This window comes from Acipenser ruthenus, chromosome 8 (genome assembly GCF_902713425.1).
Source record: "Acipenser ruthenus chromosome 8, fAciRut3.2 maternal haplotype, whole genome shotgun sequence".
NCBI lineage: Eukaryota > Metazoa > Chordata > Actinopteri > Acipenseriformes > Acipenseridae > Acipenser > Acipenser ruthenus.
The window spans coordinates 23,258,209-23,277,716 of record NC_081196.1 but is presented as its reverse complement, the minus strand read 5'-3'; the positions used below and the strand labels follow the sequence as shown (position 1 = coordinate 23,277,716).

Genomic DNA, 19,508 nt, shown 5'->3' with positions numbered 1-19,508 from the left:
ACCTCCGGCCAGGGTGGCAGCGGCCAGAGTTCCTCTTCCCTGTTGGCTACAGGAGGTAGAGCCCGCTCCAGCTCCTCTGATGATGGAGGCGGAACAGCAGCTCGTCTCCCTCTGGTGGCGGAGGGAGGAACAGCAGCTCGTCTCCCTCTGGTGGCGGAGGCGGGAACAGCAGCTCGTCTCCCTCTGGTGGCGGAGGCGGGAACAGCTCCTGCTGCTCTGTTCCTAGCGGTGGTGGAGACAGAGGCAGCTCCTGCTGCTCTGCTCCTGGCGGTGGAGGTGTCGGAGACAGAGGCAGCTCCTGCTGCTCTGCTCCTGGCAGTGGAGGTGGCGGAAAGGCTGCCGACTCCTTCGGCAGTGGTGATGGGGCTGATGCTGGCCACGCAGAGGGAGGCTGTGGCGGTGCTGGCTCCCTCTGTCGTTGCGGCTGGGCTGGTGTGCGCCGTGCTCCCTTCAGCAGCATAAATAGAGGCTGCTGGGGGACACCAGCATCCTGCCCTTCTCCCCCCCAGAAAAATTCAGGGGGTTGAGCCTGTAACTCCTCCCCTTCTGGCTCTGGAGATGGCAGTAATGGCTCCTCCCCTTCTGGCTCTTGGGACGGCAGCGATGGCTCCTCCCCCTCTAGCTCTCGGGACAGCAGCAGCAGGTGAACCAGCAGGCATGCTCCCTCTGCTGGTGGCGGCGATGGAGGAAGAGACAGCAGGTAATCTTCCCCTGCTGGTGGAGGTGGCACCGACTCCTCCCTCTCGGGCCGTGGACGCACCGACTCCTTCCTCTCGGGCCGTGGACACACCGACTCCTCCCTCTCTGGCCGTGGACGCACCGACTCCTCCCTCTCGGGCCGTGGACGCACCGACTCCTCCCTCTCGGGCCGTGGACGCACGACTCCTCCCTCTCGGGCCGTGGACGCACCGACTCCTCCCTCGCAGGCCGTGGACGCTCGGGCTCCTCCCACTCGGGCCGTGGACGCTCGGGCTCCTCCCACTCGGGCCGTGGACGCTCGGGCTCCTCCCACTCGGGCTGTGGACGTTCGGGCTCCTCCCACTCGGGCTGTGGACATTCGGGCTCCTCATAGTTCCGGGAAGGGACAGGCAGCAAACTCATGTTGCTGGTTACAAAGGGGGCACAACAGTGGTGACCTACAGCTCCTCGGGTACCTGGCCCTGATGTACTCCTCCTCCTCCCTGTCCCTCGCTTCCCAGTCCTTCTTCCACCTCATCCTCTCTTCCTTTTTTTTTTTTTTTTTTAAACAAAACAAACAAAAAAAATCCTGCACTCCTGCTCCAAGTCTCCAGAGGCGCTATCCCACTTCTCTGACACCAAATGTGACAGGCTGACCGGGGTAAGGAGACTCAGAGTCAGGATGTGCAGGGAAAATAAAAGACTTTTAATTAAACAAAATACACAAAACAAAAGGCACAATGGCCAACCAAAAAGACAAACACAAAAACAGGCTCTAAACAAACTATACCAAAAATAACCACTCACTCTCTCATACAGGTCTTCTCACTCTCACAAACACTCACCAACTAACATACCCAACCACTCCCTTTTATACAGGTGCCTAGGCTAATTGGGCAATTCGCACCTCATTAAATAATCAGTAGCTGATCAGTCATGCATCCTCACAGGGTTTTTAAAATGCAAAAACAATAACAAATAAGTGGTGCTTCGCCGTAATATAAACATAAATCATAATATAAATAAATAATAAACAAAGGGGCGGGACACTCCGCCACACTTGGTTACACCAAAGATAGCCTTTCCATTAGTTACTTTTCAAAGTGGTATGCATTGTTTACCAGATGGGTGTGATTAAATGCCTGCACTGGTCTTTGAGTTTTCATACACAGTATTTATTTTAACACTTTTTTAAACTTAACATGTTTGTAAATGAATACCAACACTATTTTTTTTAATATTACCTCCTCCATTAATTCACAAAAAAAGTGTGTCTGTTATAACCTAATGTCATTATATTAGCACCAATAATATACCCCTTGTTAGCTGTCACTATGTTTAATCTTGAATAGCAAATAGCTATTTGTGAACTCCATCAGAAATCCACACTCTGGAGCATTCTGAAGAGAGTGCCCAGAGAGCATTAGATTGAATTTCCGAATGTACCATAAATGGGAAGGAAAGGGGGTGCGTCAGTAGTACAATGTTTTGGTTTTTTTTTTTTAAACTATTGTATTGGTGCTTCCATAAATGGCTTAGCAGTGAAGGATAATCATGGGTATACTATGGTGTTGTCAAAATATCTGTTGAAGGTTTGCTGGAGCAGCTGAAATATTCAAAGTGATGCCTTACACTTCTTGTGGCTCAGCTACTGTACACATTTGACAGAAAGATTTACAGTCCTGCTGAATGGTTTTTATATGTGCAACCTGTGTGTCCTACTCTAGTGGATCCAAATTCTTGGGAGGCCTGCAGAGAGGTTGGGCCCTATAGCCCAGACATGGCGCCCCCTTAACCACCCCGAGTATGCTTCCCAACAGCTGTCTGCAGTGTTTAATAGGTCTGTCTTGCCAACATTTCCTTACACCCTTCTATTTATAAAATGTATAGCTATAACAGATAGCCTATTGAATTACGTGCCTTGAAGGCTCCTTTATTTGCCTCCAGCTGTAGTGGTTATTTAGTAACCTCACTTGTCTTGTAGAACTTGGTTTGTTTGTATTGGCTATTATGCTTGACACTGTCTTGTTCTGTGCTGTGAATGGGGATGAATGCTGCAGCACAGCACCAGTCAGCTGCTTTCAAGCTAGGGTCTGGCAGAGGAGCTACACTTCCAAGACCAGATAATGATTACCACAAATGATGCTCTAGGATTTTTTTCCTGCATAAAACTCTGGAGATCATGATGTATGCTGTATTTGGTTATGGCGTTTCTTTGTTTTTCCTGGTCTACGAAAAAGTGTCTTCTGGGAATGACCAACTTCAAATGAGTTCATGTAAGTACTGACAGGGAAAATACTTGATTTATGTGGTTTTTGACAACCACAGTCTTACCGTCTGTAGTTATACTGATGTATATATGTATGCTTAACATACATTATGAGTAATAGTGAAATCACAGGAAAGCCTTTTTCATTTATCAGTTCCCTGGTATTGGTTGTCTTTTTCCACCCTAAACTTGTATTCTATAACAGAATACTACAGGTTTATTCAAGTAAAACTTAGTTTAAAGGGTACATAAGGACCTTTTATTTTATTGTGTTACATGTTCCCATGTGTTGCTACAACCGTTTACGTAAGGTGTGTGTTTTATTATTTTTATTTTTTTTACGTTTTGACCACTTCTTTTAACTTTTAAATTGCATTCCCTGCCTCAAGATGGCTTCCCATGTTCCCACATGGACCACTCAGAACTACATTTCCCATCATCCTCCTCCTCACTGGTAAATCCATCTCAGTTACATATGTGAGCAGCAGGATGATGGGCTTAAAATATGACCCATATCACACATTTGTCTTTTTTTTTTTTATAATTAAGGTTTACAATTATGATCCTTGCTATGCTTACATTATTCTAAATTGTTATTTTAATAACATATTTATAAACTATTCCTAGATAAAGTGTCCTAATCCTGTTCCAATTTCCGAGTGCATTTCATATTTTGGTTTATAAAAACACACACACACAAACACTTTGAAACATCACAGTATTCTTATTTTGTTGTATGGACATTATATAGACTCAAGGCAAATGGTCTCAGTTGAATATCTATAAGAAATGTGCAATATCAGATTAGTTAAAATCAGCAAAGATACAGTACTAGACCCAGGGTTGCCAACCTTGCAATTTTGTTTTTACTGACATACAGACTTACAGTAACCTTTTTTTTTTTTACTGATACTATTTTTTTACTGATATAATTAAAACAAAAAAAAACATTGCAAGCTGGACGATGCCTCCCGAGCTTGCTGTGCTTTGACTATTAAATAATGGGTTAAAGAATGCATACTAATTTCAGCACAGTATTTTTAATTGGCATTCTTCTTTTGATACGCTTCACTGCCATTACATAAGGTGCACAGTAGGTATATGCCATTTGAGTGGATTGGGAAAGCCACATAGCAATACAAAATATACCCTACTTTAATTTTATACAAGTAACTGTGTCCATTAGCAGCTGCGCCGGGTTTGTAAAATTGTTGGTGGTGCCCAGGGTCAGGGGGCAGATTCCCCTATACTTGGGGTTTGGAGAAGCAATTGAAATTAATCTCTTTAAAAGCCTGTTTGTAAACAACAAAATGTAACATTTTCAATAAACTCAATATCTACTTATGTACAATTATCATCGCTGTGTCCTAACAATATCTAATTTTTGTATGTATATATTAGTTGTCTATGGCACATTGTTTGTACTATACAATGGTGTATATAGGGGATAAATGTTGAACACAGTGGATCGATCTATAACCCACGAAAGTGACAGTTCTCTGCTACTCTGGCCGCTGGCTGTGAACACACTAAAGCCTAGGACACAAATGAGTGACGTGGCACTGCTAGCGGGGAGCGGCAAAATGCAGCACATATCGCTCACCTTTTATTTCAATTAGAGTGAACTACACATTGATGAAAAAATGACGTTGCGGAAAAGTGTCGCAGCGGTAGAATTTTAGAACGGCAAAATGTCACTCGGCAAGCAATATTTTGCCTCTCAAACATTTTCCTGCAGCGGCAAATCTGGGTCTAGCCAATCAGGTCCATGGTGTGTGAAACGTCATGTCTTGATGAACTCGAATAACCATGAACATGGAGGAGCTACTGATAGCTAGTTTCTCATCATCCGGAGCTATTTGATTATAAAAATAAGAATTTCAAGGACGTTGGTTATGGGTCTATTGAATGATCCAAAAGAAATACTAACCGCTTACACCCCGCAATAAATCCAGTTACTTGCAGGCCTGGCAGCAGCATGAACGCTGTGGGGGGCACCCACTTCTTTAGGACGGGCTCATTTTGGAAAAACAAATCAATTAGCTCGTATTTTATACTATTTTACTTATAAACAAATAAATAAATAAATCATATAACAGCGCAATATTATGAATAGGGCTTCTGTTTTTCGGGTTTTATTAAATGTATTTTTCTGTGCTTATTTTTAGCTATTTTTATGTAAATTAGTTTTTTTTAGGGGCTTTCGTTTTTGATATACTGTATGAATTTTTTTTTTTTGTGTGTCAAACTATGTATAGTAACTGGACAGTACTTGCACACTAAATGTGTACATTCTTTCCTTTGCTGTCTTCCACAATGAAATCCCTATGGTCATAGGCACATTCATCTGGGGTTTTTGTGTGTAGGAATTCTTGGACATTTCGTCACAATTCTCTTAAATCCTCCATAAATTAACTGTAATACAGCTTTAAATCCTGCTAACAAGCCTCCTTCCTGATTGTAATCTAATTTTAGATCCAATAGAAAACCCGCCCCAACTACTGTCACAGTAGTTGTGGTGGGTTTAAAGTATTCAGAACGAATTAGGGAGACATTTTCTTCAGTGAGGGGGTCAATATGTTTGATGATTCAGAACCAACCACCATTTCTTATTTTTGTTTGTTTTAAATATGCCAGCAGAGTTTACTGACCTTTTGTTTCTGAAGAACAAAAAATAAAACTGTAAAGCTGTAGATACAACCAAGGTGTCTCTAAACTACTCACTGTCACTTTTGGGGAAAATATTGGGAAATGTGTCACAGTGATGCTGGTGTATCACTGAGTAGAGGATATTCGTTGTACCAAATCACATTAGAACAGGGGTTTTCAATCTTTTTAAGCTGCATACCCCTTTCTAAAAAATGTAGTCCGTCCACCGCGTACAGAAAAAAAGGTCTGTACAATAACATGATACTGTACAAGAAGACGCACAAGCCTTGGAGTTTGTGATTAATACAAAGTTACAGTATTATAACAGAAAATATATATATTTACTTTTGGATTAAAACAGTCCCTCAAACATGTTTCTAGTTTTTGGAAACATCAACATCATTTTACTGTAATTACTAATGAATTAAAATCAACAAAGCCTCCATGCTAGCCTCAATCACTCAGAAATTACATAGGACTATTCCGTGATAGCAAAGGCCAATCGTGTATTTTTTATTGATAATAAAATTACAGAAAAGAAGGCAAAGAACAGTCCACTGTCCACGCATCTCTACAGCTGACCTCATTACGAAATACATTTTTGGCGTTTTTAATGTCTGACGGTATTTTGTCTTGATTGCCCTTTGCTAGTAATGTACTAGTATTGAGCCAACAATCCATATTTTTTTACTGGATTGAAAAGCTAAAAACACAGCAGACGCAATACTTCGGTTTCTGATTGGCTACACATTCTGTATTTTGAAATGAACCAATAATACTTAAGTTATAATAAACTTTAATCGGGTCATTGGAAAAAATAAATATCGATTTGCAGGCACGAACGCACACAGGAAATAAAATGAGTTAAAGACTAGGCTTATAGTTTTTTTTAATATATATATATATATATATGTCATTTATATGGCATTTAAACAACAGGGTTTATTTATAACATACATATTTAATATATAAATTAGTCATGTGTGCACTGAACGCTCTGTCACAGCATATCAGTCTAGTGTTAACGATTAAACGTTGATTACATGACAAAAGTTTGCAATAGATGGCCAAGTGGTACTAAATAAAATGCGTTGTCCGCCATTTCAGAATTTTTCTCGCATACCCCAGTTTGAAAACTGCATTAGAAGAAACCACATTACCAACAGATACAGTTTAATCGTAGTAGTATTTGAATCCCATTGTCCTGACTGGTAAATTCTTACCTTCCAGTTGCCCTTATTTTGACAATGTCCATATCAAAAATGGCATTATTTTTTTCTTGACATTTTTCATTCTTAGTCCCCAAGTAAATATTTTGGACAGTTTTCAAAACCATTTTTGATGTTGTTGATATGATAAATGTGTATATCTGCTTCACGTACTGTATTGAATTTTTTTCAATACAGTACGAAGGTTAAACGATGGCCCGTGTTACACGTGTTACACAGAACACTACAAATAAAATGTCAAATATACAATATGTGTGTCGTTGGTTTTGTGGGTTTGCTATATTTTAACATATTTAAATACTGCACATAATGATATGGTTTTGAAAATGTTACTTACTAAAACCGTTGCTGCACTTGAACTGTATTACTTAATAATTTCCTTTATTCAGATTCCAGTGCATATATACAGTGCTGTATAAAATCACATATACTGTATATACAGTCACCTCCAAAATTATTGGCACCCTTGATAAAGATGAGCAAAAAAGGCTGTATTTATTTTATACTCAAATATATGGGAAAACCATATTCTTTTATTCTAATACAATTACTCAGAGAAAATGTTTTTTATTAACAAGTAATAAAAAATGTTCTTAAAAAGATTGGTGTCGCAATTATTGGCACCCCTAAAGATTCTTATAAATAAAATCAAACAAAATTAAATCTGCATTAACATTCTACTTCTTTAAGTTCATCTCAGTCTTAAGGAACTGTATTGTGGCCTTCCATGGCTTCCTGTTTCACTGGGGTATAAAAATGAGGCAACACGCATATGAAATCCATTTGTCATCCATCACCATGGGGAAAGGCAAAGAACTCACAAATGAAGAGAGACAAATGGTTGTTGACCTTCATAAATCAGGCAATGGCTAAAAAACTAAATACAGTAATCTGTCGCATATCCGACTGCCATGGGACCGGAGTAAGGACGGATACACTAAAAGACGGATAAATGAATCATGATAAAAAAACATAACAGTTATAATGTACTTGTATAAACATGTAAGCACTACAAAATGCACACCGTTTATGTTCTGGGATTTAACGTTATTAGGCTACTGTGGTAGGATGAATTAATATTTTTTTTTACAAAAGTAACTGTAGTTTGTGTTTATTCAACAACATAAAGCCTAGAACTCAAAAGAAGAATACAGAAGGCTATACAGAAGCCTATAACGTACATTATGCGACTTACAATATTATTGTGTTGGAGCAAAAAAATCTTGTATGCGGGTTTGTCTGAAGCCCCTTTTTTTCGCTGCCATTGCAATCAAAGACCGGACAAGCAAAAGCTGAGTAGTCTCAGCTTCGGGTTGCTGTTCCAGCCAGTCAAGTCCTTTTTGAAAGCACTCAATTGCTTCACTGTGGGAAACGGCTGCTTTAGTTTCATTGTCTTCATCCTCACTTTCTCGTTTGTCGCTGTTATTTACATTTACGTCATCCACAATCTCTTCATCATCTAAACGATGATAGGCAGGATCTGCTTCGTTGCATTTTTCCACTGTTGGATTTCGTCCTCTGTAAATCCCTCGAACACAGATTCAGCCGATTCAGGTTCTGTTTGTACATTTGGTGCAACATCGTTGGCTTTTTCAGATCCCAATTTTAGTTTCTTCCAAGCATTCTGTAGTGTGCTTTTCTCAATGTTCTGCCATGCATCCGCTACCAAATAGACAACATCTTTTACTGTTAACCTTTTTACGTTTTCAATAAAAGCATCAGAACTTGAGTGAAGAAAAGACTCTAGCATTTTGTGTCGGTACCTGCGTTTCGTTGCTTCAATTATCCCGTTGTCCATAGGCTGAATTAATGCTGTAGTGTTTTTAGGTAAAAACAAGCACTGTACGTCTCCATTTACCGGGGTTTCTGCTGCTGGGTGAGCAGGGGTGTTATCTAACAGCAGAACTGCTTTCGGTGGCAGGCCCAGCTCCTATAGCTTTTGTTTTACGTTCGGCACAAAATGGTTGTGAAACCAGTCATGGAATATATCTCGATCCATATGCACGCTTTTGTGACTTGTACACTACTGGTAAAGCAGCCAGGTTAACATTTTTAAAGCACCTCGGCTTTGCTGCTGTGCCCAGTAGAAGACCCGGTAGGCGTCACAGTTATACAGCTGATCCCTGGTAAGCTGATGTGTTTCTATCAAACTGTATAATTCTGAAACAAACGGCTCTACCGCTTCAGTGTTTGCCGAAAGTTTTTCACCCTGCACAGTGAGCTGCTTGATTCCATGACGGCTCTGAAACCGCTTCAGCCAGCCAGATGAAGCTTTGAAGTTTGAGTCGCCATCCAACAACTGATTAAACCTCTTTGCTTTCTCACATAATATAGCCCCTGATATTGGAATTCCCTCATTCCCTGCTTGAACAAACCAGGTATACACAGCTTTATCTCATTTGTCATCTTGCGGGTGTCTCAGAACCTTCCGTTGTTTGCATCCATAGAAACTCTCTGCACCCGATGCAAACTTTTTAATCTCTGAAGCAGACTTTTTGAGATCTGTCACAGTGCTTTTTCCAATTCTGAAGTCTTGTGCTAGTTTTTCCCTGGTAACTCCCTTTTCTAGCAGTGAAAGTATTTCTAACTTTTTTCTCAATTGTAAGCACAACTCTCTTTCGCCATTTTCCCTCTGCGCTGTACACATTAGTCACGTGGCTGAGAAGTCTTGTCCAGGCAGGTAAGCGGTCAGGGCGGATGTGTGACGGACGGATATGCGACGGATTACTGTATACCACTTACCACTATTAGGGCAATAATTAAGATGTTCAAAAGCACTGGAACAGTGGCAAACTTGCCTGGTAGAGGACGCAAGTGTATATTGCCCCCACGCACATTGAGGCAGATGGTTTGGGAGGCAAAGGGAAATCCAAGGGCCACAGTTGGAGAATTACAGAACTTGGTTGCATCTGGGGGTCACCAAGTCTCCAAATCTACAATTAGACGCTACATCCATGCCAATAGGCTATTTGGAAGGGTTGCCAGAAAAAAGCCTTTATTGAGAGCAACCAACAAACGTAAGCGCCTGGAGTTTGCTAAATGGCATTGGCACTTCAATTGGAACGAAAATAGAGCTCTTTGGCCACGCACACCAGCGGTGGGTTTGGCGTTGAAAAAAGGATGCGTGTGCTGAAAAGAACCTCATACCTACTGTAAAATATGGTGGTGGATCTTTGATGTTATGGGGCTGTTTTGCTTCCACTGGTCCTGGGGCTCTTGTTAAGGTCAACGGCATCATGAACTCTACCCAGTACCACGACATTTTAGCCAAAAACCTGGTTGCCTCTGTCAGGAGGTTGAAACTTGGCCGCAAGTGGATCTTCCAGCAAGACAATGACCCCAAGCACACATCAAAATCCACAAAGAAATGGTTAATTGACCACAAAATCAACATTTTGCAATGGCCATCTCAGTCTCCGGACTTGAACCCCATTGAAAACCTGTGGTTTCAATTGAAAAGGGTAGTCCATAAGCGCAGACTGAAGGATATCAAGGATCTGGAAAGATTATGTATGGAGGAATGGTCTAAGATCACTCCCAATGTGTTCTCCAATCTCATTAAACATTATAGAAAAAGACTCAGTGCTGTTATCCTTGCAAGGGGAGGGTGCACAAAGTACTGAAAACAAGGGTGCCAGTAATTGTGACACTTCATTTTTTTTTTTTTGGAAATAAATTTATAATTTGAGAAATGTGTGATTTTGGTTGATTCCAATGCATCATTAATAAAGTCAAATATATTCCACATGTTGGAAAATTACAATATAGCTCGGTACTGGTATTATTTATTTTATACTGTCTTTTTTGCTCATCTAAGGGTGCCAATAATTTTGGAGGTGACTGTATATGTTTTTTTATAATGCCGTTATAGGCCTACTGGTGAAATGTTGTTGACAGTTGGTGCTTAACACATACTGAATTATTGTCATAGAAGAGACAAATTTCACATATTTTATAATGTTACCGTAGACTACTTTTTTTTTTTAATCAATTATGTGTTTTCGTTTCACAAATCTACTGCACTTTGTCTATAAACTGTACTGTAGTACGCAGAAATACACATCTCCAAATATCTGACAGATATTTTGTCTAGCATATAGATAAGTTTACAGTGGATGAATTTCACAGTATTTAAGCACAAATATAATAGCCTACATTTCAACAGTCACTGCCAAAGCTGATTACTTATTCTTCCAGAAGTAATGGTCGGGTGTAACAGGGATACAAGGTTATATTTGCGCCGGGCCATGTTGTAACAAGCCTGACGTTGTCGTCCAGGCTTTACTGTGAAACTCACTGTAACCGGGGAGGGTGTGAGCGCATTCTACTGGACTGGAGAATATGGCACTGAAGTTTAATTATGAAAACGCAAGTGTAAACAAGCAAGTAAAAAAGATTAGGCTGTCGTCAGACATGTTATGTTAATACAAAATGCATTAATTTACTGCGTATTGGTATTGTGTCTGGTCTGGGAAGGGGGACACACGGGCGCGTTAAGAGAAATTCACTGGGACATTTTTTATTTCAGGGGGGCATTGATGCAGTGGCACAGCCTAGCGTGAACAGTGCATTACTGTAAAGTAACAAATGTACATATAATGCTTACTTTCAACTGGCTATTCAATACTGAACATAAAAAAACATACGCTTTTGTAAACAATCCGACAAGGCGGCCCTACGAAGGGGTTTCCAAACACCTAGACATTTTTAAATTATTATTATTATTATTATTATTATTATTATTATTATTATTATTATTATTGTGCTTTGATTTACTTTGATTTGATTAATGATTTCTCATAGATTTTTTTTTTTATTTAAGCGATAGTGTCCGTCGATGATGGCTCTACGTGTGATAGTTGACCATGACTTGATGGGTCCCGAGCTGAAGGAGAGGGCACCAACGAAAGTCAAGGTTAACTATCACACGGTAGAGCCCATCATCGAGAGGGCACTGTCTCTATCAGAATATTATTTTACCATTGTTTTCTTTAAATAAAAAAAAAACACCTTAAAATCTAAATTTACCTTGAACTTATACTGATTCGTTGGGTACCTTTCCGCTGAGTAAAGACGGTCTAAGAAAATAGTTCCCAACATTTTTTTTAAAATAAAAAACAAGGATGACATACATATAAAGAGAAAAAATAATGCATTTTTAATTAGTAAATCAATTTAAATGCTGTATTAACTTGTTAGGGTTTTAAAGCCCTATTTATAATCTGGACATTGCCTAAGGAATGAACAGAGCAATTAACAGTCCGTGTACAATTGAGTCTGAACAACCAATACAATCTCTCATTAAATACCACTCTAAAATGCCTTCTAACTCACCATGTTTCTACCTTCAGCCAAAACCTCTCTCTTGAATCTCTTGAAAATTCTCTCTTGAATCTACATATGAATGGCACAATATTACTGAACTGTCCGCGTCGCGCTTTGTTGTTGAAAGATGCCGTGTCTGTGCTCCAGTCAAGCTGTCAGTCTGCGATTGGCTCTCAGCAGTTGCAGCTACAGTATTGGCTGCTTTAGTCAATGCAGAGTATTAATTGGCTGCTTTTGATTAATAATAAATTAATTTGGACCAATTGTGTCTTTGTTTAGTATTTACTGTCCAATAGTGAACTACGCTTAAAAATACAGCAAGTCAAAAAGAAAAAGCCAGCACTCACGCGGATTGATTTTAAATTTGATTTACATTTGGTGCTGAGACATTCCAGGGGGCATCTACCGCCAGAACTGGAAGCTGACGGTACTGAATCAATTTAGAATCTGAAACTGGGGGGGGGGCAGTCCCACCCGTAACGCCGGGCCTGGTTACTTGACGTCCTGTATCATTTGGCTTGGCACGCCGCACAGCATCGCTCCCCGCAAGACGTGCTGCGCCGTTCATGTGTGTCCTCGGCTTAACACGGTGAGTTTAAATTCAACCAGTTTTAATGTCAAAGAAACGGTATTCAAGTCCACTCACAGTGTGACCGAGTATAAACAACAACTTGTCGTTATTAAAGTAGCAACATAGACAGAGTAACTCAAAATACAATAATAAGGTACACAATAATTAATCTCGGTTATCGTAAATAAAACATACCAAAATCAATAAATAACGAAAATAGGCATCAATTACATTATAATGGCTGACTGCATATACACAGCATGACCTTCAATCATGTTTTGTAACTTGAATTGTAAATTAACGCTTCCCAAACTTTAAGGATATTTAATAAAAAAAAGAAAAAAAACACATTTTATTAACACTACCGTTTCATACCGTATTGTTATTGTTGCAGACTTAATGCTTAGTAAAGAGCAAATACATCTCGGCGCTGTTCAGTTCAGTTCACAAAATGAAGTCGTTAAGGAGATTTTGTCAATTTCATCGGTAAGATTCTTTTGGTGCACAACTGCCAAGTGATTCCGTCGTTCTTGGCTCATACATAGTGGTTCACAAGTTTTTGTCTTGGTAGGCATACTAAGAACACACTACCATAATATTAAATACAACAATAAAATACACAAATATAATACTGAATTTGGAAATGGCAAAAGAAAGTAAACCCTGACACACTCTGACTCTTTCTGGTTTTGTCACATTGTGTGAAAGGCTTTTGCCATTGACTAGGGCTCAGAACGTTCACGTCTAACGAAGTAGAAATAACGCTGATTTTCCTGTTAAACTAATCTGATGTGAAATGTTATTTGATAGGTACGCTGTTTCTTGTGTTTTTTACGAATGATGTGGCATTTAAAAAACATATTGTGTATAAAGATAGCGTTCCCATCAAAAGGTGCCTACAATTATTTGTTAAAAAAAAATGTCCTCTCGATTTACCGTAGTGTCAGAGGCTGGGCAGAACTTTGTAGCACAGTAGCAAAATACCAACCTAATAGGGAAACCATCTCCGATCTCGCCATCCTCAGATCATACTTGGCAGAGCTCAGTGAACTGCGACCGGTAGAAACAATCCCTCACGACGAGCAGAGCATGAATAATTATTCATACCTTGCTGAACACAAGCAGCGAAAGATCTCTGAAATTCTGGCCAGTACTTCCTGCAATCTGCAAGATCATGTCGGTAAACAAAACAACAAAGATAGTGAGAAAGAAAATAATGATAACGACGCAGTCTCTGTTGCAGCGTCACCCAAAGCCCATTCACACAAAACTCTGAGTTACATTACAGCCTCCAGAGCATTTTTGGGCATAACTGCATCTTTAACAACTCAAAAGTCAACAGGAAATTTTATGAATCTGATGAAAAAGCCAAGATACAACCGACACGCCTAATTATTATTATTATAAAAAAAAAAAAAAAGTAGTTTGTGATTTTTAGTAAAGAACATATTTGTTTAATTGTATCTCTGTGTGTTTCTTTTTTCTATTTCTGCTGGTATTATACAAAATAAAATACAAGTTACTGTACATAAATCAGATAGTAAAAAGCCACCTCGTAGTTCTGTGATGGCACCAAACTCCTTGGTGGCTTTTTACTATCTGATTATGTACAGTAGCTTGTACTTTCTTCTCTCTATATATGCTCAAACATTGATAGTGCTGGTCCCACATTCCAGAATATTGTATTTATTTATTTAAAACCCACTAAGATAAGAAACCCATTTTATAAAAGTGTGTGTTTAGTCTTGATTTGAAAACTCTAATGCTCCCAGCTTCCCTGACAAACGAAGGCAGAGCATTCCATAATTTAGGAGCTCTACAAGAAAAAGCCCTACCCCTCCCGTGTTGCTTTTGTTGACCCTAATAATAAGGTGATGTCACAGGGTGGCTTTGTGAATTACCTCAGGCCAGAAAGCAGTACACAGACACAGTGGTGAGGAATGAAACTGAGTCGCGGCAGCGCTCAGTGTTTAATAAACAAATAAATAAAAAGGTTGAACAAAACAGAAGACAGGACACGGCACTTACGCCAAAATAAATAGACAAACAAAACGGATTAACACTAAACAAACAGTGGACTAAGAGACAAACAAACACGGTGAGTACAAACACTTATTATTATCGTTTATTTTACCTCCTCTCCACACCCGTTCTCCACTCACCAAACACTATACTGTTGTGCTGGGATTCAATTACTAATTAATTAGTCACTTGAATCCCAGCACGCGAATTAATTATGTGCAACCTCGTGTTCACATATTAAATAATTTAAATGCATGTGAAGTGAATTGCAATCCCTGTGCCTAAATACAATTATACATTTTAAATACTCATGCTCATTACTCACATTATATCCCAACATTAACACACATAACATACAACATAAAACAAATGCACACGGGGCGGGGCACATTGCCACATGTGACCACATGGCTCCATATTCAGTGAGACAGTTCAGGGTTTTCAACTCGCAACCCAATGCATTCTGGTACGTTTGACCTGTCTCAGTTACCATTCTTACCTTTAAGAGAAGCAGGACTATGCTTACCAGAATGCATTGGGTTATGAGGTGAAAAGCCTGAACTATCCCAAACTGTCCTGCTGAACACAGTCATATGGTCACCTTACCTAGGAATAACCAGCAGCCCCGCATCCTGTGATATCAGAGTGCAGTTTGGAAGATACAGGATCAGTAACTCCTGCAAATAATCAGGTGCTTATCCATTCAGAGCCTTGTAAATTAACAGCAAAATCTTAAAATCAATTCTATACTGCACAGGGAGCCAGTGTAAAGAGGCCAAAACAGGGGTAACGGCGGTATTCTGAACCAGCTATGAGCAGGATACCACACATTTTGGGACACCAGAAGAAAGTGCATTACAATAACCAATTCTAGATGAAACAAAGGCATGCATTAGTCTCTCGGCATCAGATAAGGAAAGAATTGGTCTAAGTTTGGCTATATTTCTCAAATGGTAAAAAGATACTTTAGTAAATTCCCTAATATGAGCCTCAAATGATAGATCAGGATCAAAGATGACCCTCAAACTCTTCATTTGCAAGGGTCAAGCTCATGTAATCCCATATTTCCTTTTAGTTATCCTATTTCGCATTTATTGTGTTTTTCACAAATGATATGTGATATTAATATAATCACTGTCATAGTTTTTACCATTTACGCATAATTTGTGCACTTTAGCCTGTTGCTTGTTATGTTCCACTGTGGCCTTGTGCCCTGTGTGAAGCCAGCGGCTAGAGTCGCTCCTTCCCAGGGATCCAGCAACATAAGTCAGCTGACTTTGTGGTCTCCCCCTAGGCTGCAATAGCTTTATTTCTCATTTTAGCTTTGGCAAAAAATACAAGACATTTTATATTATTATGTAATTGTTTTAATTACTGTATTTGTTGAGAGTTTTTTCTCTTGTGTATTTTCATTTTTTTTACAGAGACTACGCACAGGCCTGTCTGCAACGTAGTGTTAAGAACATAAGAACATAAGAAAGTTTACAAACGAGAGGAGGCCATTCAGCCCATCTTGCTTGTTTGGTTGTAGTAGCATATTGATCCCAGAATCTCATCAAGCAGCTTCTTGAAGGATCCCAGGGTGTCAGCTTCAACAACATTACTGGGTAGTTGGTTCCAGACCCTCACAATTCTCTGTGTAAAAAAAAGTGCCTCCTATTTTCTGTTCTGAATGCCCCTTTATCTAATCTCCATTTGTGACCCCTGGTCCTTGTTTCTTTTTTCAGGTCAAAAAAGTCCCCTGGGTCAACATTGTCTATACCTTTTAGGATTTTGAATGCTTGAATCAGATCACCGAGTAGTCTTCTTTGTTCAAGACTGAATCGATTAAATTCTTTTAGCCTGTCTGCATATGACATGCCTTTTAAACCAGGGATAAATCTGGTTGCTTTTCTTTGCACTCTTTCTAGAGCAGCAATATCCTTTTTGTAACGAGGTGACCAGAACTGAACACAGTATTCTAGGTGAGGTCTTACTAATGCATTGTAAAGTTTTAACATTACTTCCCTTGATTTAAATTCAACACTTCTCACAATATATCCGAGCATCTTGTTGGCCTTTTTTATAGCTTCCCCACATTGTCTAGATGAAGACATTTCTGAGTCAACATAAACTCCTAGGTCTTTTTCATAGATTCCTTCTTCAATTTCAGTATCTCCCATATGATATTTATAATGCACATTTTTATTGCCTGCGTGCAGTACTTTACACTTTTCTCTATTAAATGTAATTTGCCATGTGTCTGCCCAGTTCTGAATGCTGTCTAGATCATTTTGAATGACCTTTGCTGCTGCAACAGTGTTTGCCACTCCTCCTATTTTTGTGTCGTCTGCAAATTTAACAAGTTTGTTTACTATACCAGAATCTAAATCATTAATGTAGATTAGGAATAGCAGAGGACCTAATACTGATCCCTGTGGTACACCACTGGTTACCTCGCTCCATGTTGAGGTTTCTCCTCTAATCAGTACTTTCTGTTTTCTACATGTTAACCACTCCCTGATCCATGTGCATGCATTTTCTTGAATCTCTACTGCGTTCAGTTTGAGAATTAATCTTTTATGCAGGACTTTGTCAAAAGCTTTCTGGAAATCTAAATAAACCATGTTGTATGCTTTGCAATTATCAATTGATAAATTGCATCCTCAAAAAAATCAAGCGTGATAGTTAGACATGATCTCCCTTTCCTAAAACCATGCTGACTGTCTCCCAGGATATTGTTACCATATACGTAATTTTCCATTTTGGATCTTATTATAGTTTCCATAAGGCTTATTGGTCTGTAGTTACCTGGTTCGGTTTTATCTCCCTTTTTGTGGATCGGTATTACGTTTGCAATTTCCAGTCTGTCGGTACAACCCCTGTGTCAAGAGACTGTTGCATGATCTTGGTTAGCGGTTTGTAAATAACTTCTCTCATTTCTTTGAGTACTATTGGGAGGCTCTCATCCGGCCCAGGGGATTTGTTTAAGAGCTCCTAGTCCCTTTAACACTTCTGCCTCTGTTGTGCTAAAGTTATTTAAAATTGGATAGGAACAGGTCGACATGTGGGGCATGTTGTCCGTGTCCTCCTTTGTAAAAACCTGTGAAAAGTAATCATTTAATATATTTGTTATTTTTTTTTCTTCATCTATGATTTTGCCATTTGTGTCTCTTAGACATTTAACCTCCTCTTTGAATGTTCTCTTGCTGTTATAATATTGGAAAAACATTTTGGAATTGTTTTTAGCCCCCTTAGCAATATTGATTTCTATCTCTCTCTTGGCCTTTCTAACTTCCTTTTTGATTTGTGTTTGCAGTTCCAAGTACTCTTTCTGTGTACTTTGTTTTTGGTCCTTTTTAAACGCTTTGTAAAGTGCCTTTTTTCACATAATGTCGTGCAACTTTCTACTATAGTAAAGCCCGTACCAAGCAATCCTTTATTATCTGAGATCTGCTGGAAGTGACCATGTGACAACATTTATTAAATGTTTCAAATTATTGTCATTTGACTCTGTGGCAATGTGCCCCGCCCCTGTGTGCATTTGTGTGTTATATGTTGCATGTGGTGTGTTAATGTTGGTGTGTAGATATTGCTGCACGGGATATAAATGGGTGTGTGTAGCACGAGTTATTTAAAATGTATAATTGTATTTAGGCACAGGGATTGCACTTCACTTCACGTGCATTTAAAGTAGTTAATCATATGTGAGCACGGGGTTGCACAGATTTAGTTCACGTGCTGGGATTCAAGTGAATAATTTATTGGTAATTGAATCCCAGCACAATTGTATATATAGATGCACGTTTCACTCACTCGGGGTTGTGTGTTCGGTGAGTGGAGAACGGGTGTGAAGAGGAGAAAATTTAAAAACTAAGGAAAGAGGAAATATAAGTTTATTTTTTACTCATCGTGTTTGTTTGTCTGTTCTTCCACTGTTTAAGTGTTAGTCAGTTTTCTTTGTCTATTTATTTTGGCTTAAAGTGCTGTGTTCTGTTTTGTTCAACCTTTTATTTATTTGTTTATGAAAACACTAAGCGCTGCCGCGTCTCAGATTCACTGCAAGTGCTGCCTGTTTGTGTGTGATTCTTTTTGGCCTGATGTCATCCCTGCAGCTAGCCTGTCACAGACTCATAAAATGATAGTGCTTTATAGTTTGGTTGTTCTATAAGCAAGGCTATAAAAATACTGACGCTGCTACAAATAAATAACGAAACTCTTCCTTTTACACTTTTGTTATGTTCGTGTTTGATGATCAGATATCCGATTGCTTTAAGCTTAGACTTTTCTGTCCCTTAGCTATAAGATGCAATACACTGCACACTAGCCTTGTGCAGCATCTATCTTGGGTACCTACCAAGGACAAAAAGTCATGTTTGTACCCCCAAAGTGTATTAAAATTAGCATAGCTGGGAATTCACCAGACTTGAGTGTCCACATTGAGTTATTATTTGTTTATTTAGCAGATGCCTTTATCCAAGGCGACTTGCAGAGACTAGGGTGTGTGAACTATGCATCATCTGCAGATTCACTTACAACAACGTCTCACCCGAAAGACAGAGCACAAGGAGGTTAAGTGACTTGCTAGGATTTGAACCGGGGACCTCCTGCTCACAAGCCCTTTTCTTTAACCACTGGACCACACAGCCTGCTAAAATCCCTTAAACCAAATTCATCGAAGATTGGTTTTAAAGAACAAAAACATGAAAAAAAATAAAAATAAACAAATCTTGGATCCACGAATTTGTTCAAAAAGACGAATATGGGGCTTAACATCAGCCTGCTG

The 19,508-nt window shown here is 39.3% G+C and overlaps 1 protein-coding gene across 4 annotated transcripts in view; it reads left to right on the top strand.

Moving 5' to 3' along the window:
* LOC117407400 (microtubule-associated tumor suppressor candidate 2-like) overlaps window positions 1–19,508 on the top strand; it is a 323,947-nt gene that overhangs the window by 193,086 nt on the left and 111,353 nt on the right. Inside the window, exon 1 of one of the 4 annotated variants that reach the window (XM_059028739.1) lies at window positions 2,671–2,954. The exons of the other annotated variants lie outside the window; for them this stretch is intronic. Within the exon in view, the coding sequence (XP_058884722.1) occupies window positions 2,861–2,954 (94 nt within the window). The 5' untranslated portion in view covers window positions 2,671–2,860. Of the gene's footprint in view, window positions 1–2,670; window positions 2,955–19,508 lie in introns of those variants that run through there. 4 annotated transcript variants of the gene reach the window in all.